Source organism: Anas acuta, chromosome 15, assembly GCF_963932015.1.
Source record: "Anas acuta chromosome 15, bAnaAcu1.1, whole genome shotgun sequence".
Taxonomy (NCBI): Eukaryota; Metazoa; Chordata; class Aves; order Anseriformes; family Anatidae; genus Anas; species Anas acuta.
In genome coordinates, this window is record NC_088993.1 from 12698232 (window position 1) to 12722584 (window position 24353).

A 24353-nucleotide genomic window follows, 5' to 3' on the forward strand; every position below is an offset into this window, starting at 1 on the left:
GATAAGGTTTTGTAGAAGCTGGACACAGATGACATTTTAGCATTTCACACCTACTGCAAGTCCCTCCTTTCCAGGTCTAATTTCATGTAATGTTAAGTGTAAGAAAGGGTTAGAAATGACAAATTCACTCACTTGATCCTTTTTACTTACTGTATCATCAGGAATAGCTACCCTCACAATTGCCTCCTAACCCTGCTTTAAATGATCACCCTGATCATTCACTGTTGACACCTGAAGACAATGGAAGTGCACATACACTTCCAGAATTTGAGACACAAGGAACTAGTAAATCATAAACTGAATTCCCAAAGCCAAGACAAAGCCATTGGTAGAGCTGTGGGAAGTAAAGAGTGATGGAGACAGACAGCAATCGGGCAGCTGACTGGGTCAGTGCAGGGTGTACAGCACAGCAGGGTGGCTAAGAAGGACAGGGGCAGAGCACAATTACCAGAATGAATGAAGGCAACCGTCTGGAGCTGTCATCTGCAGCAACAAAGTACATGCTGCATGCAGCTGGAGTGCTGGTTAAAGGAACCTAGGGCATGGCTGCACAGGCAAGGCTCAAAAAGCGTAGGACAATTAGTGTGAAAGCACAATTCTGGGAGCTTCAACTTATCCTAAAGAAATAACTGAGCACTCTTGTAAAAATCAGATTTCCATTTTCATGTGCTTTGCTCTACTTCTTTAATTACAGCAATGCTGTATATAGAGAAATCAGAAAAATAAAAAGGAGTTAGAAGCCAAGATCCATCCTGCTGCTTCAGCTGTAAAGCACAGATCTGGATTAACTGCAAAAGCTTCAATCTCAAGTATGTGCCAGTGCAACTGAGAGCTACAACTGGCTCCAGAATTGTGTCTGTTTCTTGTCTAGAGTTGGCGTGAGGAACCTCCCTTAGCCAGAAAGAGAAAACCATGAAAGTTAAGTAAGACTCTTTCGGCATCTATGTCAGGCAGAGGTTATTGAAAGGAACCTCATATGGTGGCTCCACCTCCAGGTTTATCTGCTGGCAGCTGGCTGTGTAACTAACAAAACAGAAAAGCACCATTTCTTGCTTCTTTTGTGAGCTCGGGGCTGCCAGGAGGAACTGAGGGAATTCAAAAGCAGCTTCCTTTCTGTTGCTCTTTTGGATGTTTCTCTTTGAAGTGGCTGCTCATTCACCAGTTTTGTAGGTAGTCTTTAAAGCAATACTTTCCACCCTTCACACTTAAGTACAGAAACATGCAATTAATTATAACAAGTTAGTAGTATGTTATGTCAGCCTTTTATCCCTACTGGGTGTCAGACTAAGGAGCAAGTACTCTTTGTAGTAGGATTTAGACACTCTAGAGAAAATGCTGAGCATTATAGACAGAACTGATACGGTTTGTGAAACACAAATAATCTGTGTCAGAGAAAACCATTTAACTATCACTTAAAACAAAAATTCATTTTCAATCTAGAAATAAAGAGTCAAACTCCACAAAGGCCCTAAATAGCTGGTGGTGCTGTAGTGCTGTATGTAACTGATGGTTTAACCCTTTAACATGTATTTTTTTTGTCACCTGTTTTTTTCTTTTTTTTTTTTCTTTTTTTTCTTTTTTTTTTTTTTTCCAAAAGAAGAATAAGCCTTCAAGTAAATTTTATGTGGAATGGCTCCAAGTTAGACTTTCTAAAAAGCCTTCACAGGAGACAAACAGAGCCCTTACCTGCCAGATGGCTGTAATGCAGCAGTAAGAAATGCATCTAATGCTCCTCGTAGTAGTAGTGTCCAAACACCACATTACTGGCTCCCAAATATGTTCCTGGGCGGGAATGTTTGTAAACCAGGCCTTTTCATCTTGCAAAGCTGCCAAACTCCAGGAACATTCTCAACAGTTTTAGTCCTTAACTAAAAAAACATCCCCACATTATTAAGAATTACCATGGAGAAAAGATTACAGGGAATCTGTCCTAATGCAATGGCTTTCTCCTGTTTCCACATAGCGTGTATGTTGTTTATTTTCATTCTTTGAGCAAAGGAATTTATAGCCATAATTATCTCATTTTCTCATGGTACAAACAGTCCAATTTTTATTCATTGAGGTCAACATTTTTGTTGCATTCTTCCTCTGTTTTTTTTTCTTCCCTTTAAAGTTTGCTATTAGCAGCAAATACAATAGATTTATACTATCAAAATACCTGTTGGGGGAGAGATTTATTAATAAATCGTATTTGCAAATCCACACAGATCAAAGTGGCAATATTAAAATGAATAACTAGAGGAAATGATTTTCAACTCAATTTCTTATGTTTGAGGCATATTACTTTTTTTTTTCTTTCTTAATATCCTTTAAAAGAAAGAGTTCCTTGACCCCTGTAGCCTCACCTTGAAAGATTTCTGTGCAAGAATTTTCCCCCAAATCTGCAAAGCTTCAAGAGGTAATGCTCAACCAAGTAGATTTTAGAAGTGAGGAGGGAGTACTTCATGGTCAACTGGCTATGAAATCCTGCTAGCTGACCACAGTCTCAAGCATGCAAACTTGCTGTGTTAAATCTAAGACCTTTAAAAGGGTTAAAGGGTGGGGAGACTTCACCCTACCATTTATCAAGGAAGACAGCAAAGCCCTTGACTTCTTTGCTTAATCATCTCCTCTCCCTTTTCTCCTGTGCTGGGAACCGAGCTGGGGTACCTGCAGCCCGTCCTGTGGTCTTCACAAAATACCCAAAGGGTGAAAGCCCTTTCCCCTTCCCAACCACCTGAGGTCTGCAGAAGAAAGAACATCTGAAAGCCTGCAGGCAGGGAGAGGTCAGGAGCAGGGTATTACCTTCTGTACGTTTGGATTAGCCTATGATAGCTAAATAAACTGACTTAATGTCTAATGACATTTTCAAACAATAGCTAATAAAATTACCCAAAGTACACAGAAACAAAAGATGCATGAAAATGCCATTATGGTCTCTAACACATCCACATAACAGTGAATTTCAGTGCTTTGGACATTCAGATTAGAGGTCAAATATAAATGAACCCAAGTGAAATGATCTGCTAAATAGAAAAGACAGAAATACTCCTGCCTTGCCCATTATTATCATTCCCACTTGTACGCAACTATTGGTTTCTGTCCTATTTTTGGCAGAGAACCATGAATTTGGAAACTGAAATGTGGTCTTTTGAAAATAATTAAATAAAAAGCATTTTCTGAAAGGAATCACAAGCTCTGAATACTTCTGGAAAGCCGCTCAGAATTAGCTGGGTTAGCAGGTCTGAGGGATTTTTGCTAAAACCACATCAGCACCCTGAGTCACGTCAGCAGGGGAAGGCGCCGTGATGGGTGCAGATGCTATCGCTCCTCTCCCAGCCTGTTTGTCACTGACCCACTGCAGGTTGACCCTCCTGTACCAGTGCATCTGGGGCAAGGGAAATAAAACTCAGGCACCTGTCTTGGCAGGTTGAGCTCACTGTAAGGCACCATACCAGAGTGCACTTTTGTGGTCCTGTTTTGAAATCGAGCTGCAGGAGCGCAGACATGCTTCCCTCCGCTGACACTGCTGCAGGGCTGGCAGCCCCTGCCAACAGGAAGGCTGCACCGCCAGGCAGGGGGAAGCTGCTCGCATGTTTCTCAAAATAGGGATGCCGGTTCTGAAGAAAGAACTGGGAGTAAGTATCTGGGTTACAGCGTGGGCACAACTGCAGGCTCGTCTTTAAAGTTTTCCATCAGAGTTCATGCAACCTGAAATGTCATAGCAGATTAGAAAACAAGAGGCACTAAAAGTTGTCCTCATGCAAAAGACAGCTCTAAAGCAACTTATCTTAAATTTGTAAGTCCTCCTTACTTCAGCTGATTTGCAAATTCAATTTCTTATTTCTTTTTTAAAGTGATTACCAAAGCATTTTCAGGCATGTTATGACCAACTATAAACTTGCTGAATTCTCATGCTAAGATAAAACTCAAATAAACAGCCCTAAATTAATTCCCCTTAATATTACTTTTTAGTTCTATACTTAAAACAACAGCACTGAAAAACAGGAAAAAGTGTCAGTCAGGGACTGGAAACATCTGCGCAATGGAATGAGGAGATCTTTGCCCACAACGCAATCTCTCCATCGTGCACTAACTGATCTGCTGTTTGAGCTCCTCTGAAGGTACCATCGTTTCAGCTAGGAGTAAAAGCATCTCGAGGAGTAGTTCTGATAACCCTTTTATTTAAGTAACTATTCCTTACTGACAACTTATGCATGGGTAACAAGGGCCCAGATGCACAGCCACTAATTCACTAATGTCATAACGATGCTTCGACAAAACCACTTCAGCTCATAAAAATAATATTCAAGCAACCACAGTCCTAAATAACTACTTTTACTTTAGCCTTACGATTTGTTTAATCCGTCTGGAATAACTCTACCTAAGTCTAAGTTACTGCATTAAGCATTCCTAAAAGATTAACCTTGGAAAGTCATGATGTTGCTGAACAAAACTGAACAGAACTTACTAATCTTTGTCTTATTTAGCTTCCGTAAGTACAAAATATTACCAGAATTGTCTATCAGTTTGTATCAGCTGCAGCAGCGTGTCAGAAACATCAGCATCTCAAACACGTGGTGACTTCATCCCTTGAACCACCACAATGTATGCATACACAGAAACCTGCTCTGCTCCAGCAGGCCTTTCACACTCACACAGCTACTGCTTACCAGGAGCTTTATGACTGCACGCTAACTTCAGGGAACTACCAGCAATGGTAACTGTATTCGGGGCCGTATTTAAGTCAGCAATCATCAAGCCACTATCAGCAACATGAGGCAGCTGAAAACTAAGCCTGGGAGGAGACCCCCAGGGCTTCTGTGGTCAGGATCTTCTCCTTCACAGGGAGGCAGAGCAGAAGTGTGTGTGGTTTTGTTGATGCCTCACGCTTACATTGTGCTCCTGCCCAGTTGAATCTCTACCACGTGCACAGAAAAAATATCTGCCTTGTGTTTAAAGGTGTTGGAAGTATGGGCTAAATTTCTTGACAGGGCAGGCCACAGAAAGGGCTACACCTTCACCTAGGCAGGCACTTGCTTACTTTGTGATGAGACAGATTAAAAAATAAGTCACTAAAGGAAAACGTCAGGCGTCCCTGTTCGCCTGTTGGCCAGAAGCGAGCCTGAGCACAAAGCCCCACAGGTAGGCCCCAATCAACACCAGGGCGAGCGCAACACCAAGGGCATTGGCAAAGGGATGGACCCGCGCCATCTAAGCACCACAGCCTCCACCACCATGCTCAGAGCCACCACTAACTGCATGGCATCAGCACGTAGAGATCACACACCTTTACCTTCCAACAAGCCTCAGGGAAAGAGCGCGAGACAGACCCGATCAGGATAAGGCACAAAGTGTCGGGAAGGGACGCATGGTGCGGCCTGTCAGCGCCAGGGGAGCAGCAGACGCACAGGAGCCACATTATTACCCGCTGGTCTCCCCAGGGACCGAAGAAGTATTAATTCCACCTCCCAATCGCTGCATGTTGCTCCTGCACAAAGCCCGTACGCTCAAGTTTATGAGGTCTGAATTCAAAGTGAAAGCCCACTTCGCCTTAAACTCTGCAGGCAAGCGTCACTGATATTTCATCAAACGTAAATCAGCACAGTTTGGGGGTATTTGCTCAGTTTCAAAACAAACCACGCATCATGGCTTAACCAAAAGAGAGATAAATATAAAATATTACAAACCATTAAATAAAAGGGAAAAAAAGCGTAATTCTGGACCGCCCCACACTGCCTCCCCATAAAAATACGAGTTTACAAAAGTGCTTTGTTATCTATCAGTTTGACAAATCCCCCAAAATACCCAAAATAGAGCATGTCACGGAAAATTATACGTACAGCAAAATTAATAGTTGAATCTACAGACAGTGCTACTACCTTTATAAAGACAAAAAATGGAAAACCGAGTTTTACTTTAATATGAACAAAAAAGCTTATCCAAACTGAAAATGTAATTGAACTAGGCAATTACATCGATCATAAACACTAGCAGTCAAAAAAGTTCGCAAGTGCTACCTTTAAGTCCACAGAAATATTTGTCCTGTTGTGAAGTTTAAGGTTACAAGGTGCTTTAAGAGCAAAAATAAACAACTAGTGGCATAAAATAACAAAACACGTACATTTTACGTACACCAAAGAGCATGTTACATACATTCTTCATACATTTTAGGGGTCAACTCCTTTTTGGTTAATAAGTAAAAGCATCCATTACACTTCCTGCTTTGGGCAGGGAGGAAAACACATAAATTAATTCTTCGCTACAGTTTTAAAAGGCAAATTATTTAAGGACTATTTGTATTCAAGCTAAGTACACAGAATCCTGATATTATACATTTTTCATTCAAATGGAAGGAATTTACATTTACTTATCATCTCATTAAAGTAAGAATGATATAGCAGTGGCATTTTCCTTTTTTTTTTTGTTTTGTTTTAATTAAAATGTTCTTTCTGCATGCTTAAAATAATTCCGAGGTTTACATTAAAGTATTTTTAAAGTATACATTGGCTCTTTTTCAGTTCTAATGCTGGTTTCTGTCTAAACTCTACAGAGGCCAGGTGGATGCTACAGGCTTTTGCTATGTAGCATTGGTGTCTGAAGGTGGGAAGGGTTTGGCTCCTGACAAATGGAGCCATGAGGAGAAGCTCTAAGGAAAACCAAATTTTACAAACACAGTATTTTTGCCAGTTTGGCTCACTTTGTTCAGGGTTTGTTGTACTGTTAGCATGCACAGCTTTGCTGAACAGCTACTTCTCTGGTAAAAATTCTTTTTCTGGTACCAAAGCAGCTCCCCCCAGCACTATCAGTCCCCTGCTATGCAGCTATACCAAGGGTTGGACTGTTCTCAAACCACAGTAATGTCTTTTCAGCTAAAAAACAAAACAAAACAAAATCCTATGACAGTTGTGAATACAGTAAACAAAATAGGCCTTATGGCAGGATCAGGCCCTATGATTAACACCCCCTTCACCCTTCGGACTTAATCACTTTGAGATATCACTGTGGATGCCTTGTTTTTGCAACTGCCCTCTCCGCCAATAGCAGCGTGCAGCTGAAGCTTAAAAGATTATGTGTATGTATGTGCAGGGGAAGTCACATGTAAATACAGATTCGGTGCCACGAACAGGGCTGGTGCAGCCGTCAGCGGGCGTTTTCTAAGCCTCCCCTATTGTTTACTCTTGCTAGAGAAATGAGAGATTGGTGTTTCTGCTGAGCTTACTTTCTAAAGGTTCTGGTTCGATGGGCAAAATGCTTCTGCCAGCCATCCAGAAGCTGCAAGGGGGTGCCTACCAGGTGAGATTTTTTAAGAAGTTGACCTTTTAGATTACTTCTGTGGGGTTTTGTTTGTTTGTTGTTTGTTGTTGTTTTTTTTGAGTCTGGAAACAACCGGTAATAATGTACCTTGAATGAAAATGAGTAGCTCCATCTTTACAAATCAGTGTTCAGTTTTTAGATGTCAGTTCTTTAGGAAAAACATAATTGTTTAAACTTTTCATGATACTGTTTCCTATTTTTATCTACTTGTCTAAAAGAAAGTTACAGTAGGCTTTCTTATGCATATCAATTTTCATTCTCTTGTACATCAGGTTGCACTTCTCACTTACTGTTTCTTGCATGTACTGAGTATGTGCTTGTAAGGTTTTATTATTAAATGCTCTGAATATAGGAGATCTTCAATTTTAGTTTACATTAAATCCTGAACAGTATGACAGACATGAAGCAGAGGAACTGATCAAAAATTAATCTAATTAGCCTTTAATAAAGCAGAACAGTTATCAGTGAAAGTGAGATACTTACGAATCTTCTATTCATAGCACAATAATAAAACACACAGCAAGCCATACTGTGAAATATTACTGCAAAGCAGCTAGAAGACACTGAAATAGCCAATTAACTAATTAATTACAATTAAGCTGCATTTTCATTTATATTACAAAAGAAGGTAAGCCAAAGGCAAACTTCAAAGCACTAAAAATTTCCTCCTTTCAGCAGAAGCTTTAAATAAGCAGAATGACTGCTGTCTTTTTTAGCTTCCACAAGCATTTTTAACTATGCTAATCACCATGATATTTGCAAATCTATTTTCTACTGTACTTAGCACAAGACCTACTTCGCTTTAGGGCTCTGTCAAATGAACTTTATGTCCTTTCTATAAAAATGTTAAAGCAGCATAAAAAGGCAGCATACTACTTCTTACGCCAGCATCATATTCTTCACGTATTTGATTGGCCCCATCACTTAAGTCAAAACAGGATTTGCTTTGGATTTGCAGGGATTTTAATAGAATTTGAACTGATTCTGAAAAGATGAAAAAAGAAGTTGATTGAACGTCTGGACAAAGTGATTCATGTGAACATCTATGATCATGATCTGCATGTCTGAATGACTCACTTTAACTGCTGTGTTCAGGATCTGAACAGCAGATAAGGCTTTATCAGAGTATACTGTAAATTTTCCATAACAGCTAAAACATGCAATGTTCATTTAAGTGAAGATAGGCTAGCTGGCTCCAGCGACCTCCTCACAAACTGTGGTTTAATGTTCGTATGCACCCTGTATCTGTGGGCTATGTAAAAACAATCGTTTATCAATCATTACTAAGAAACTGGCTCTGTGACAAACTAATTACTCCTCATGCTTCCAACCATTAGCACAGAAGGAAGCAGATATACAAAGTAAATTCATAATTGAGGCTCTATGCAGCTTCCGCAGTAACAAAATCTGCTACAGGAGTTGTGCTGGCTTACTGTGGTGTGAAAGATTTTTAATAAGGTGTATACCTATTGGGAACTGGAAGAAAATAATAATAATAAACCCGTTCAAAGAAAAAAAAAAAAAAAAAAAAAAAACCAACAATAATTGCTTAATGACATGTGAATTGATAAAGTTCAATTAGTAAGCTGTAGAATTTATTTCAGTGTCATTTATTGGGCTGTACTCCCAGGAATGTGTAAAAATCCTAAGCAATGCTTCCCAAAATACCATGGGTTGGACAGAATGCAGGGTAATAGGCAGTTACAGGTAGTATACTTGAGATAAAACTCCACAGATATCTTTGTACTGGCAGACTTGATTCAGAGAGCCAAGGTTTACACAGGTCCAAGACTCCCTTCACGCGTTGCTCGTCCTCACAAAGTACGTGTGGTTTCTGCCATTGGAAATGCTTGTGTGGCCTCATACTGACACGCACAGAAGAACTGAGCTCCGTTAAAAATAACCAAGGAAGCATTCCCACCCACACACCTGTGAAAGCACAGCCAAGGAGTCAAGTGACAGAACATCAAATACTTACGCTTGTCCAAGGCTTGGCAAGCATCCTAGAACAGAAGGTGGTAAAGTTCATTATGGGCTTTTTGGAGTTTGATGGATCAACCCGTACATGTAGGTGCTACAGGGAGCCCTACAAGACATCAAGACTATCAACAGAGAATTTTGATGAACAACAGGTAAAAATCCCTGTCACTGATGAAGCGGAATGGGAAGCTGCACAAGACAAGCAGGACAAATCACCACCTGTTTGTGGCAGTGAGATGCCTCAGTTAATTTCAAGCCCCTCGTAAATGAAAGCTCCTACTCCAGATCTTACAGTCTAATAATAGCCATCCTTACATCAGTATTAATATTACACTAACCCTCCTAAAATGTTCGGTGAAAATACTGTCTCCAGACACTATAAATGGAATAAGATGAAATCAGCAAATAGGCAAGTTCATCTCAGTCACAGAGGCAGCTAGGAACTGGTATTTCCTTCAGCAAGCAAGAGAAGTGAAAAGTCGTAGGAGCATCCAGAACAAGATGTCTCAGACTTTTGCTGACAATGATCAGGAAGGTATCTGCTATCTTCAATGGATGTGACAGATTTTGGAGTCATTTCAGCCACATTACAGCTGCTGGGGCAGATTATTCCCTTCAAACTCTAAACTCAATCCAGTTTCATAGTGACTCTTGTAAGCGTTATATGGGAAAGAACTATGTCAATATTTTTGGATTTACTGGAAACCTGGTCCTTGCAATCTGAGTGTTTCACAAGTGTCCTACACAGCCAACGTGATCTCTTGTTGATAAGTCACCGAGTCAGCTTTCACTTATGCTTCTAATAGGAAATGACATTATATTATGGTTTCCAGGAAAACTACCATCTGTGCCTCCTGTCAGTCTGCAACTGGCAGTAAAATATCTGTGAGGAATGTTTCCACGCTGCCAGCTCCGAGCAGTGCTCCGTCACAAACCCCAAGCACGGGTGAAGCCAGCAAGGAGAGGGCTGAGATAAGATAAGAGCTGCTGGTTCCACCCTGCCAGCTCACCATGCTGGCTCACCGACAGGGCAGTCCCAGCAGGGCTGGTGCCTCTGACGCTCCGTCACTGGGATGAGCTCAGTCCCCGATATCTAGAATAGGGATAATTTGCACTGATTTTGAAAGCTGAGAATTGGTCTTTAATGGAGTGATGTTGATTTAAATAACGTTCAGTTCATGAACAATCCTTCCTCCTGGAATCCTGAGCAACTCCCAAAACACTGGAAATTCAGAGATCTGGCCACTTGCCATCTTGAAGAGTTGCAAATGATCTATACAAAGAAATTTAGCATAAAGCTGTCTTGTGACTTCCTCTTTTCTAAAATACTAAAAAGGTCTCAACAGAAAATTTTAAATTTGTATCCAAGATCTGATCTTTACACACACACAAAAGATGTTTCATAAATGCATTTTTCCCCCATAACCAGTCTTTTGCCCCAAACTGACATGTTATTCTACAGTTTAAGGCGTCTGTAGATACTGGGGGGGTAAAAGTTAAATTTTATCCTATAATAAAGGTCCTTTAGTGAATCATGCACCCATCATCTGTTCATTAAGTCAGAAAAAAAAATAATAGTTTCACGAAAGACAGTGGGACAAATTGCAGCTTCTGTGTAAATCTATCGAGTCCCTGCTACATTCTGAACATTAACTTCAAGCTATTGAGAGTGCTTTCTGAAGGTGTATGTAATCCTTGTCTGACCCACTGACTTAAGTATTTCACATTAAAAGAAACTGCAACTTACATTCAGTTTTAAATTGAATGTAAATATTTGCTACAGCTAAAGGTCTTGTGCGCTCTCCAAGAAACTGAACTTGTACATTTCAATTAAGTCTTCTGGTTTCTGTGGCTCACCAGTTGTAAGCATAGTGGAAATTGTGCCACAGGTTACAGCTTTTTTTTCTTAAAGGCTTTCACTGAACCAATTACAAAACCAAACAACGCGCAGAACAATTTTCATTCATCTGAATTGATGCTGAACTTCTTTTACTTTAGATTTGTTGCTACTTAGTTTTAAAGCAGGAAAGCTGTATCAAAATCAGCTTCCATGTGCCCCCACAGCGTGAGCAAGGAGCTGGAGGGGCAGCACTAACTGGCTGATCACACTGAACATGGAACGGAGCCGTCTGCTCCGCTGACATTTAGAAGCTGTCATTTCTCATAGTCCAACTAGCTTTATAAAATCCAGAATTCAGAACCCCTTATGAAGCTTATTTTCTAATACTACGGTCATTCTAATTATTATTGTTATTTAATACACTGTAAGTTACTGGGAGTATGAGTACTAGTAAAGTAGCTCCTTTTAATTTTGTAAATAACTCAATTTTTAAAGAAAAATATTACCAAGTAGATATGTAGGTATCTAAAAATTGTGACTTATTTCAGAAACCCAGGCAGCTAAGGCTTGTAGACAAACACAGGTAATGACTGCACATGCACTGATTCACTTGAACATGAAATTATTTTGCCTAGTGGACACACCTTCCTTTACAAGCGCACAAAAGTAAGAGATCCCACTTCTTGCAGTAATGAAACCTTGAGCCACAACAATTCCATGATACAAGTCCACTGTCCACTCTCTGGCAAATCCCTTCTCACTGTAATACCCGCTGAAGAAAAGGTCTGTCATGTTTTCCATGCAGAGACTCTTTGGGAATTCAGTGATACAGCGAAAGTCGGGAAGAGGTGGAGCAGGAGACCAGTCATACTCACTCATCTGATACTTGGGCACTGCGATAAGGGAACAACACAACCAAGCGTACAGAGTTAACCCCTGCAGAGCCCTGGGCAGCCGCTGCAACCCAGCTCCTGCTGAGGCTGCCCTATGGGGGCATGAACAGCAGGAAAGGGATGGATTTAGCTGGGATGGCAGATGTGCCTGGCAGACAGCATCCATCTCTGAATGTGGGACAGAAGAAATTCCTTCAGTTCCAGTCTGACAGAAGACACAGTTCTGAACCTGAAGACACAGTGTTGAAAAGACAGTTGCCATTACCTAAAAATAAGTTTTCCTCTTTCTTCCAAACGAGCACCCGAACTCGCTTGATGCTTACTGATTTGTTGACAGCAATTTGCAGAGAACTTAGTTCTGGCATGGCCTTAAATGCACTCGGTTTCCCAAAGAAATGAACAATCTAAACAAAATGTGCAGCTGAAAAATTGTTAATATTTTATATTAGAGGGAATGATATATATTTATATAGCAATAATAAAATAATATAAACAAACCGTTGAAACAGAAGCAAAAAAATTGCATTTATTTTGTGGGCTGCTACCAGGCCAGCAGCAGTAAGCAGTTTATCACAAAAGTGGGAGCTGAATGACACCGCAGCTATAAGGCAGGGTGATTTACCACAACGCTGGTGCTTATAGAATGAGAGAATAAACAACTGATGGTGGCTGCGAACATCTGCCGAACAATAAAAAGGGTCACAAAGCAAGTGAGAGGGGCCCATGGGAAGGAGCTGAATTTTGAAGTGTTCTCAAGTAGCCGTGTATTCAGAGTTTCTGGAAAAGCAGCAAGATGAATGAAGGATGTCTAAGAATGACTTCAGAAGCATGAGCAACTGTGTCCTCACTCCACGTGTGACAGAAATACACCGTGACTGCTGACATGCAGGTCTTGTTGCTGGCTTGACATGCCTAAGAATGTATCCGAGGCAGCTTGGGATGTCTCTTAAGAAAGTGATAGAGAAGAAAAGAAGTGAAGAATGTAATACTGAGAACCCCTGTGAGGGGTATAACACTATACGTGTGTTATATGAGCAAACGGTGATTGGGGGTGCAGTGCTTACTGGAATGGAGCCATCAGGGAGAGAGAGAGAGGGGAAAACAAGGGCCAGACAGATGTGAAACACAAGATTTTTGAAAAAACAGAGGACAACGTATGTAAGCATTTACATCTGGGCGGAAGGAACTCTGAAGGACTAAGACGGGACTGAAGGGAGGCAGTAAGCTGCAAGGCTGGAAACAGGCTCACAGCACTCCAATTGCGCATAGCGAAGTGGGGGTAGGCAGCAGTTGGATGGGCTGAGTCAAAGGTTAGGTTTTGTTTGTTTGTTCAAATTACTGTGCTAAAAAAAGGAGCCAAAGATAAAGGTGCAGTCAGTGGGAGGGGGTGGCCACAAGGCCTGCTGTGCCCCTGAATTCACTTGCCAGGGCTGGCAACCCTGTGCTCCCTCTGGCAGGACCGTGTTAGAAAGTGCTCAGACTGAAGGAAGAAAACCACCCCTGTTCCCACTGACCTCCTCTTGCTTTTTTATTAGTACTTTTTGAACAACCAAGACAGAATGATAGATTTAATGCTGCTTTATACATCATTTATTCTTGCAATTTAGTCATGGCTTCTTTCACGTTATACTGCAGGGAATTAACTACATTATAAAATGAAACCGGTATCAATTATAAGTATACCACCTGTCAAACTGGTCAATGATTGCACCACGAAGGCATAAATGATAGGGTTGGAAGAGGCCTGTTTTTCAGCCCAGCATCAAGCAGGATTTTCTTCTACACTAAGGTTAAAAGCATTTTATCTGAGCTGTATCATTATATTATAAACAATAGCAACTCAGCGACTGCACAAGGAAGGTGGATTTGGACCTTACTTGCCTGCACTGCTGCATTTTTTCTCCTCTCGTCTAACCTGGGCAATCTAGTTTTACTTTTCTGTATATCCAGCCAACAACTCTTCTGTTAATCCCTATGGCATGTATGTAAACTAGTTAGCCAAAAAAAATGTCATGTTATTCAGACTTTGAGGTAACAGCAGCATGACACGGCTTTCTCTTGCGCTTGAGATTTCAGAGGGTGCTCCTCTTGAGGCCCAACTAATTGCAGGTATGCTACTTTTCAGAAATACCAATCATCCATTATTTAAATTGTTAGGGATTAATCCATAAATAATATTTAGCGCGTCACTTTCTAAAAGCACCTTACAAACCCTGATGAGTAGCTGACAATCTACTAAGTCATGGCTCATGCATATATGCACAGGTCTGGCAAAGCCCTTTAGTTCTCTCATCTTCCACCCGAACAAGCCTGTGCGGTGGAGCAAAGCTCTGTTCAGCCTTTCCTGTGCAATACTCCTCGTTTTCGGTCTCTGTACAAATTAAGAGATCCTTTGGGAACTCTAGAAGAGAAAGTATGAATCTTAGGCCTCTTTAGAGATTTCATTTGTTGGCAACAGCTTTATTAGCTACATATGGCTTGTAATGATACTACAGCTTGTCAAAATGCATATTCAGAGGTCAGATTACCTAGGTAAGAGCTATTTCATGTATAGATGATAACTCAACAGGGCCAGTAGACTAAAGCATTTATTTTTCTAAACTGCACAGTATGAGACAGTGCTACAGTAGGATAAAGGTGTGTGTGTGTGTTTTGTTTCTTTTTACATCAAATAAAATAATCAGTGCAGAATGGTCATGCTTGAAACTGTTAACCAACCTGCTCTGCAACTTGGTGCTGCCCTATGTATTTCTGAAGAAAACGACTGATTACAGCTATGGACTCTATAGTAGAACAAAGCAGCACTTGATTTTTTCTTACTCATTAACTGAAGTTTACTTTATGCATTTTTTCTACAATAATTTTTGCCACCAAGTGCTCTTAACTTTTTGCATGTTGTAAGAAATTTTCCTCAAGTCTATGTGTAGATTTTTATCTAAATAAAATCCCCATTAATTTTTATGACATGTAAAAAAACTGGCTTCCATCCAGCTATCCAAGCTTTAGAAGTACTTCTATGCTAATACCTTGCCTACTTTGCTGTTTCCCCAGCGAACTTCAGATGATTAAAGTCCTTCTGAAGTTTTGAGGCAGCCAAGACTGGATAGCACAGTCTGTAACACAGTTATTCATGGCATGTTTAATTTTGTCTGTGGACTACATATCAAAAAGAAATATATGAATCCTCTGCTATTTAGGAGCTACAGTGGCTTTACAACATTCATAGTGAATTGTTAGGTATGGAACAAGAAGCACTGACCTTGTCTATAAAAACAAACTGCACTGAAAAGGGCAACTCAACACAGACTAACCATTTTTAGCGTTTCTCTGGTATTTACCCCATAAACACCTGCTTAATTTAATTTTTAATTAGTGGATTTTTCTTTGCTGTTTATTTGCTGCAGAATGAGAACTCAGAATCTCTAAATATAAGGTAAATAGTTTAGGAAAATGGGGGCAGCTCTCAGTTTCAGTTGTCACTATCCATTAAACCATACTTTGATGGAGGAAATGAGTTCAGTTTGTGAGCCTGAGGAGTTCCCATACGATCAACAGAACATCCACAGTACACAGTTCAATATGCAATAAACTATCAACCCACAGCACAAAACTTTTCAAAAGACAGCATGAACATGCTTCATTTTAAGGATAGAGAGTACATACATCATTAATTGTGTGTGGTGTGAATACTGGGCACAACCCTCTGTTCAACTTACCAAAAAAAGGAGACAGCGCGGAATCCCTAACACCATCACAAAGTGAGGACCGGTCTTATTTTAATCCCTCTTCTCAACACCAAAGCCATCTCCACATTCAAACACCCAGAAACTCGTCTTCCTACCTGCTACAAGTCACCTTTGTAAAGCAGGACAAGCACTTGGGTGATTCTTAACACAATATTCTGCCTGTCCAGGATGTATCGCCTAGAAAACTGAAACATCAATGCTGTATATTCTTACCACAGGTTAAAAATAAAGCACATGCTCTTGCCCAAGAGCTGTCGGTGGCAGGGAAGGGGCTCTCAAACGTCTCCATCTGATAGTCCCCTGCCAGCTTTGCTCACTGCTGCAGCCCCAGCATCGCCTGCCGTGAATGAGAAGCCCTGCGGCTGAGCGCACCCCAGCAGCTCGCTCGGCTGCCAGCCCGGCCTCTCACTTCTGGAAAAAAAGGGCTGTAAACAGCGAAAGGGAGGGGCCTGGCGGTGCACAAACTTGTGAGTAAGTCACCGGGGGAAAAACAAGTGCAGCGTGTGGCGCGCCGTGGGGCGGCAGGCGATGTGCCCCCGGAGAAGAAGGCCAAGGCGTCTCGTCAGGCTCCCCTCATCACAGACGGGGCGCCCGCGGGTCCCGCGGCACGGAGGAACGTGAGATGGAGCGGGAGGTAAGAGGGCCGCGAGCAGCGGGCAGGAGGACTCGCCTTCCTCTCGGTTCCACCTTTCAAGTCCTGACCTTGATTCGCAGTGTGATAAAAGCGTAAACCCGGCTGAAACGAGAGGGGGAAGCGTTTGGGGCTGGCTGAGTCAGAAGGCTGCACAAACACCAGCACCGCAGCATCGGCTTCCACGACACAGCCACGCCGGGGCTGAGAAGGTGCCTGGCGCTGGAGAAGCGCTCGGTTGGGGTTTCTGAAGCATGGCGAGGCCCTGGTCAGGCTGCAGCTGGAGGCTGGGGCTGCCTCTGTGGCAGGAGCTGGCAAGCCGTGGGCTGAGTGCCCGCACAGATGAACGCTGTGTTAGAGGGACATCAGCAGTAGGAACTTTGCCTGGCATCGTCCAGAAGTTGCTAACAAGGTCTCTTCAGAAAGTACTTTTAACAGGGATTTCATTTTTGCTTGTTTCTGAGGTAAGATCTGTAAGATTTCGTAACATTACTGTCGGACAAGTCTCCTACCGCTGCTGTCATTAAAATTGAACTTATTTACCTGCAGTTAGAGGAGTTGGGTAAAAAGGGGTAATTACAACAAACTGGGACACGAGACATCCCACCGCTATGTAAAATATAAATCTTAGCAGCAAAGAGTGCTGATCTCCTTCTGAGACAATACACAGGCAGGTAGTCTGTGGCTGATGTAATTCAGTCTGGAGTAATCGAAGTTACGTGCTTAAGGATAAACCTGCATAATGGAATTACGTGATTGTATCCGTGCCGGTGCTTAGTCACCTTGCGCTCACTGTAATGCATATATTTGCAATACCTCGTTCCAGTCTGCTGCTTTGGCTGAATTGAGCCTTAGCAGTTCAGTGAGACGTAATTTTGGTCACCTTCAACTGGGCAAGGCAGCTTGTCTCTTCCTTTTTTAAAAGATTTAAAAACAACAGATTCTTCCTGAAAACGAACTGGGTTGCTTTCAGTGATAAAAAAAAGAGTATGAGGATTGAAGGGCACCATGATGATATTACAGTTTGTACACCTATGCAATACTACAGCTAGAGAACTGATTTGAGAAAACAAACAAAAGTAAGTTTTTCCACAGAGGTGAAGGAAAGCTTTGAATACATCAGAACTACATCTTGCACTACTGCCACAGAAATCCCTTACCTGAGAAAATTCAATATATGACAGTGGAATAAAAGTGTGTTTGGCCAGCTAAAATTACTGCATTTTAGCCTGGTATCTGGCATGGACTGTGGTATTTAGAAAAAAAAAATACACACCAAGTAATTGCAGCAGGAAATAAAAATGGAACCTGACATGATTCTGGAACAAATCCTGTACTTCAGCTAAGTGTCAAAGGATTAGCGCTAGAGAGATGGAACCGTGGAAGATCTTATGCTTACAAAACCCATACTGTATCATTTAGGCATATGGTTCACTGAGTGTAGCATGCTGTCTAGTAACATTCATTGTAATTGCACAACGTTTATTGTGGATTTGATTAAATCTTGTTCTCTCTCTGGAAAGAATGCGTTTATGTGTACTTATGCTTTTCTATACGTGCTGAAAGGAAAGAGCTAACAATGCTGCATATCTGATGATCTGAGGCTACGCTTGACATGGGAAATCACCTGCCACATAAATTCCACATTGTCCCAGAAATGTCCTGGCAGGAATAATACCCATGATTTTAAGGCTTTGCATGTTTTCAGTTGTGTTTTAGAGATTACTTATTTTTGTGCTTTGGAAAGAGACTTTTCATGATTGCTTTGAGAAGTCCACTGATTTCAGTTAAAATGTTATCTCTTTTCTGATAATAAAGCAAAGATAGCTGGACAATGACTACTGACATTAGCATACTTTTTAAAGAATTCAAGCTATTTTGAGAGGAAATGATAACTAATTCTTGCCTTTTTGGAAAGCCAGGCTGCCCCGATATTAGGTTCCCTAAACTACAGAGGTCCATTGTTTTTTCAGAACTAAATGGTTACAGAAGTCTGAATACAAACAGACTTACTAAAAAAAAAGTCTCCACCTCAATTCCAAGTTTCCTCTAGTCTTTGTTAGCTTTATCAGTGACACAAAATATATTCATCATACTGCCTTGGATGTGCCTCTTAGGAAGCTCTCTAAGAGAGGTTATTTGTATTTACCACATAACACCATAGAGAACTCCATTCCCCATCTTACTGCTGAGATTTGTAGTTCCTCTTGTATTCTTCAGCAAATACTTTAACATAGTATCAGATACATTAAAGGCACTGTTTCATAATTTTTTTAAAAGTACTTATGTTCATATATTACACCAGTATTTCTTTTAAAGATGTACAGCTTATGGTTTACTTTTGTTGAATATCTTGTATCGACTCATCCACCACTAATTTCATTTTAAAAAATTAAAACTTTGGTACATTTACTTATTAGTCACCTGACACTTTGAGTCATATATTACTTTCTTACAGACTAACAAGATGGAAAGGCATTTCAGTCACTGACCTGAAATACATCAGTTACATGAACTGTGTGATCTTCATCTTTAAAATGTTTTCTTCGTACGACATTCCATTTCACTTACAATGTACTATTTCAATACTACTTTTACTATTTCTCTCTCCACAGGAAAGCTGGTAACCAGCAGAGAAGATACAAGAGCTAAAATCACTATGTGGAGCTGTGAAACCTTAAATAGTACCGAGAACAGTGAGGACCAGCATCTCTGCCATGACTTCCACTTTGTGCTTTCCATCTTGTCCCTACTCTACCTCATTATATGTTTCCCAATTAGCCTTTGCTACAATGGCTTGCTGGTCCTGGTTAATCTGTATAACAAAGCAACTATGACGATGCCAGATGTTTACTTTGTCAACATAGCCATTGCCGGTCTCATCATCAACACCCTGGCACCAATGTACCTTCTAGGTCTTGCCAATACAAAATGGGCCATCTGGAATTCTAACAATGAAGTTTATATCACCTTGCTTATTTTATTCAACGTCTCATCTTTAGTTACCATGTACTCTACGACGTTACTCAGTCTGGACTACTACATTGAACGCGCTCTACCTAGAACTTATATGTCAAGTGTGTACAACACCAAGCATGTCTGTGGATTCATATGGGGTGGAGCCATGCTGACAAGTTTCTCATCTCTTCTGTTCTACGTCTGCAATCACGTATCCACTAAAATAATTGAATGTTCCAAGATGCAGAACAAAGAGGCAGCAGATGCCATCATGGTCTTTATCGGGTATGTTGTACCAGCTGTCGCGGTACTCTATGCACTTATATTGATCTTGCGAATACGCAAAGAGGCTACACCACTGGATCAAGACACTGGACGATTAGATCCATCAGTGCACAGGCTTTTGATTGCCACAGTCTGTACACAGTTCACCTTATGGACACCCTATTATGTTACCCTTTTGGTAAGCACATTTACTTATGCACAAGGAAGATTTGCAGATGAAAATTACAGTCGAATATTACATTTTACCAAGATTTTATCCAAATTCTTGGCTTTCTCAAGCAGCTTTGTAATGCCTCTGCTCTACAGATACATTAACAAAAACTTTCCTAACAAACTACGACGTTTGCTTAAAAAGATACACTGTGGAAGTCAAGGGTGTTCACACGAACGCGCAGTGGTACAGCAAGTTATGACATAGGTATAAAAAAACACTGGTGCTGTTACTGCAGGACATAGTATACCAGCATACCAGCACTCAGACTGCTACTGCTGTGTGGGCACCCGAAGTCACTGATGTGACAGTCCCAACCAGGAGACTTGGAGGAGCCTTGGAGGAGCCTTCAATTAATGAAACAGTCTTAATTTTCAAATAGTTAATTATTTGCTGAGATCTTGTAAGACTCTGGCCTATGTGCTGTAATTCCTGTGACACCTAATATTTTCAGTGCACTGAACTGGTTACAAAGCGTAAGCTCTGTCTTCATCATTCTAATATTCTTGTCTGAAGAAATCGCTAAGCAGTTTATTGAAGTACTGACCGAATACACAGCACCTTGTATCTTGTAGAGGAAAAGGTATTACCTTATTTTCTGTACAAAGAATTAACAGTGCTATTCTTGATGAAGTAAATAGTATTTTTCAATGAAGATGATATAATGATCTTTACTAAAGATCATTTTATCCAATTATACATGTCCAAATAGTAAAGGTTAATTATAAATTAAATTATTTAATTTCTTTCTCCGTCACTGAATTCCCTCTAAAAGATCTCTAATTTACTATTTTCAGAAATTATATTCTCACACAAACTAACCTAAGTTTTTAACATGTGCGGTAAATCTTTTTTTTTTTTAGATATAACAATTAACAAAAACTTGTTTATTCTTCCAGTGCTTTGTTGGCATCCTAAGACATTTCAAGAATTCAGAAATATTTATTAACTAATTCTAGGGGAACTGAAAGATGTTTATCCCACATATTAAAATGAAGGACACAGTGGTTTACAAAGTTAAATCAAAATTCAAGTAGTAAAGAACGTCTGGCTAAGTGTTATGGTCCACATATGTTCATGTAACAAGAGTAATTGTCTTAAAAATAAATATGTTTATGATTAACATTTTGTATTTTCAAGGGATATGTTTGCAACAAATCAATTGAAATCTCTTTAATCTAGGGCATCACTGGAAGTTTGGAAACCATACAAAATCCTTCAATACTTACAAGATTTTAAAATGGGAATGATAGGTATAAATTCCAGTCAAGATCAGCTTTTTGCTGACCTGTGAAAAATGGACTGCCTCCCAATGTGATTCTTGAATACACAGTAAAAGTATAGTTTCTGTATTTCACAATGGGGATGAAGAAATCCAATCCAGATTGCCAAATTCTACAGTTCAGAGTGTATGAAATACATGAGAAATACAAACGTTGCTGCAGGAAAAAAAAACTAAAGTTACTCACAATAGCAAACTGAATTGCTGCCCCTGTAGCTGTTGCTGCGTTGTTAATAATGGACGGGGTAGAAGTTAATCTGATATTCTCCCACCAGCCTGGGGACAGCGAGGCATCTTTGTCACTGGCCCTGCAATAAATCATTTCATTACTTCATCCATCACAACACAGCTTACTCCACATGACTTCAATCAACAACTGTGGCATGTTGAGCCTCTGGTATGGAAAAACCATGGAGTAGAAACAGAATTAAACCTTTTCCATTGCACAATCTTATCTCATAATTGACCCTAATTTATCAGCATGGAGACATGCTTCAGTTTTACGTGGGAAGGGGATGAGGAACAGTCTTTTCAGATCTTCCTTCTTTTCAGTGTTACCCAAGCCATTTCTTCCCACAGCCATTTTTGCTTATCTGATTCATATACAATCATCCCTTAAGTTACCAGCATCCCAGTGGAAGACTCTTTAGTTTTCAAGAGCATTTCATATCTTAGTGAATCTGGTTAACCCTTAGAACCCTATACAGTAAGTCATTTATTTCAGTGGTGGTTTCTCCCTGTGAAAGCTAGCCAGCACAATTACACCACTTTACTTCATAGCTTTAGCCTGCTGATTAAAACCACGTCAAGGAAGGAAGCCTTTCCTTATCGCTGTGTCCAATTCACACACTGATTTATGCCTCTATGCCAACACAATACTGGCTTTTTTTTTTTGGAAACCATTGGGTTTTTGTTTTGTTTCTTCTCTTGAGAGGTTCTAAGTATTGCGAGCTACACTCACTGTAAGCATTCAAGCACTCACTTCCACCCAAGTTCCCCAGAAACCTTTCCTTGGAACCACTGAACAAATCGGCTCTTCATCCCACCCAAGGGACCCCAGGCTCCCTCAAGCACCACGTTAGATCTCTCACGTAAAAGCTGTTAAAGAAATTCTGACCCATTACGCAGGAAGACGAATTCCAGCCGGGAGGAACTGGCTTATCTGGTGCGAGTGGAGGATCCCAGAACTGGGACCCTGCCAGGACTGAGGGGCTGAGCAGGCAGCACTAGGGGCAAGTTTAACTCATACGCTGCTTTCTTGCTTCCATTTCCCCCTTCTCCTACGACACCTTACTTTCTGTGCCTCACGGACCGTTGCATTTATTTCTGTTCCTTTCTTCCTGCACTAAATTCCTGGTTTCAGATCATGTCTCTCATCATCTTTCTTCATTTTTATTCCTCATCTTTTTCAGTTCTCTATCTAAATGTGCTATTTTATTTAATTTTTATTTTGCTCCTCTGATGCCTTTCATGCTTGGTCCTGTACACTTGAGACTGTGCACCACTCACATTTAGCTGCTAGACTGACTCTGTCACACCCACACAAATTCCACCCAGTGATTTGACATTACAAATGCAACTGCTCAGAAAAATGGAAGCTGCTACTAGAGATGGAGAAAGAGCAAGTTTTATATAATTTACCCCTGAAACCTCAATTGTGATTTTTTTCCTAAAGATCCTTCTTTAGAAAGACCAGAGTTGAGCAGCAGAGCTGAGTATGTTTGTGTGTCCTTGATAATACATTAAATGTGATGGCAATCGTGTAGGCAAGCAGGTTTTATATTTCAATGAACAAAACTGATACAAACTCAGATTTTTAAGAGTTAATTTGGTATATTAGTTGCCTCAAAGAAACTGTGCCATGCAACTGACTGCTACTGTAAGGAAATTCAGAACTTAATTTCAGTGCCCTCACATGGTATCTCTTCAAAAGCAATATCCCACAAAGCAAAAACTTTGCAATATTTATATAAAAACAGTACACGAGCAAGTACATTAAAATACTCAAGGAAATGCACAGTAACATAACTATAGAGGAACTTTTATGAGCAAATCTTTAACATACCAAGTTCTCAAGAACGGGTCCTTTTCCATTTCAATACCCGAAGGTTTCTGGTAACTTTGTAAATAGGGGCTTGTCTATTTTGCTTTTAATTAAATATGAATAAAATACTGTATATATGCAAGATAAAAATCAGCCTACTGATGTAAAAAGAATTTGCAAAGAATTTATTAAATTATTTCTCAAAGTGTATCGTTTAAATGTAAACCTCTGAACAGTAAGGTGTACTGTATGTTTCTGTGTGTATATACTGTACATTAGAAAGAAAGCACTACTTAAGTGCCATTATTAACAGTGTTATTTTCTCACAAAATTAAACTTAATATTTGAGATGATCTATGGCTTACAGCCCTCTTCCTGACTATCCAATTAAGTCAAATCAGTGAACTAACAAAGATGTTTGTCTCTGCTTCTGCTGAAGGTACTAACGTAGCTAGTTTAAAACAGTTTCATGTTGCTTCACCTAGCAGGGGCCCTGGCTTCCAAAGTTTCCATCTGAGAATCAAGCTGAGGTGGTCTCTGAAGGCACAATGTTCGGTTAAGGAAAGAACGTGACCAACCACTAGAAAATTTCTGGTTCTACTTAAAACAAAGAGCTGTGGTCTTCCATGTTATATCAAAAAACTACAGGAATGGACTTCAGGCAAAGCTTCACAAAGAAACTACTGGCTCATAAGAATAAAAAATATTAAAGCCTATGTGGTCAGTAAGAGGTGTGATTTTTGGGGGTCCTTCTTGATAGAAAGCCTGTTGTAGACAAGGTTAAACCTGTGCTGCTTCACTGAATCACAGCATCATAAGCTGCATGACTTGGATGTCAAACCAGGCATGTTAAATTATCAGATTTTCTAGGTCATAATTTTTACATCATTAATATCTAATTATGCATCGGCATGAAGTTAGCTGTGAATGAAGGTAAAATGGCACACACGCCCCAGCTTTTTTCAGCATAAAGAATCCTGCAACTCATGGGCCAGTAATTTGTGCCAGAAATACAGGGCTGGTGACTAACGCGTACGTTGGCCATGTCCTTGTCGCTTCCTCCTCTCTCTGCTGTCACAACTGAGATGCTGGAAATCAGCTCCCTGCAGAAATTGGTTCCCTGAAGAACTTAATATAACCACCAATACGTCTGACACCCCAAAGAAAACTTAGCTCTAGGAGGGTAA

At 40.4% G+C, this 24353-nt stretch overlaps 2 protein-coding genes across 9 annotated transcripts in view; one reads left to right on the top strand and one right to left on the bottom strand.

Annotated features, from left to right (window-relative positions):
* The window catches only part of GPR146 (G protein-coupled receptor 146), a 51555-nt gene extending 27673 nt beyond the window's left edge, over positions 1–23882 (top strand). For 2 of the 5 annotated variants that reach the window (XM_068699006.1, XM_068699007.1), the window contains one exon: positions 19002–23882. In XM_068699006.1, the coding sequence (XP_068555107.1) occupies positions 19046–20047 (1002 nt within the window). In that variant the 5' untranslated portion in view covers positions 19002–19045 and the 3' untranslated portion in view covers positions 20048–23882. Of the gene's footprint in view, positions 1–7167; positions 7276–11921; positions 16390–16418; positions 16851–19001 lie in introns of those variants that run through there. The other 3 variants (XM_068699009.1, XM_068699008.1, XM_068699010.1) reach the window with 3 other exon arrangements.
* The window catches only part of C15H7orf50 (chromosome 15 C7orf50 homolog), a 128176-nt gene that overhangs the window by 65875 nt on the left and 37948 nt on the right, over positions 1–24353 (bottom strand). Inside the window, exon 2 of one of the 4 annotated variants that reach the window (XM_068699016.1) lies at positions 21310–21430. The exons of 2 other annotated variants lie outside the window; for them this stretch is intronic. Coding sequence is in view for 1 of the 2 variants with exons in the window: in XM_068699013.1 (XP_068555114.1) it covers positions 1687–1761 (75 nt within the window). In the remaining variant the exon portion in view is untranslated. Of the gene's footprint in view, positions 1–1686; positions 2071–21309; positions 21431–24353 lie in introns of those variants that run through there. One more of the 4 variants, XM_068699013.1, reaches the window with a different exon arrangement.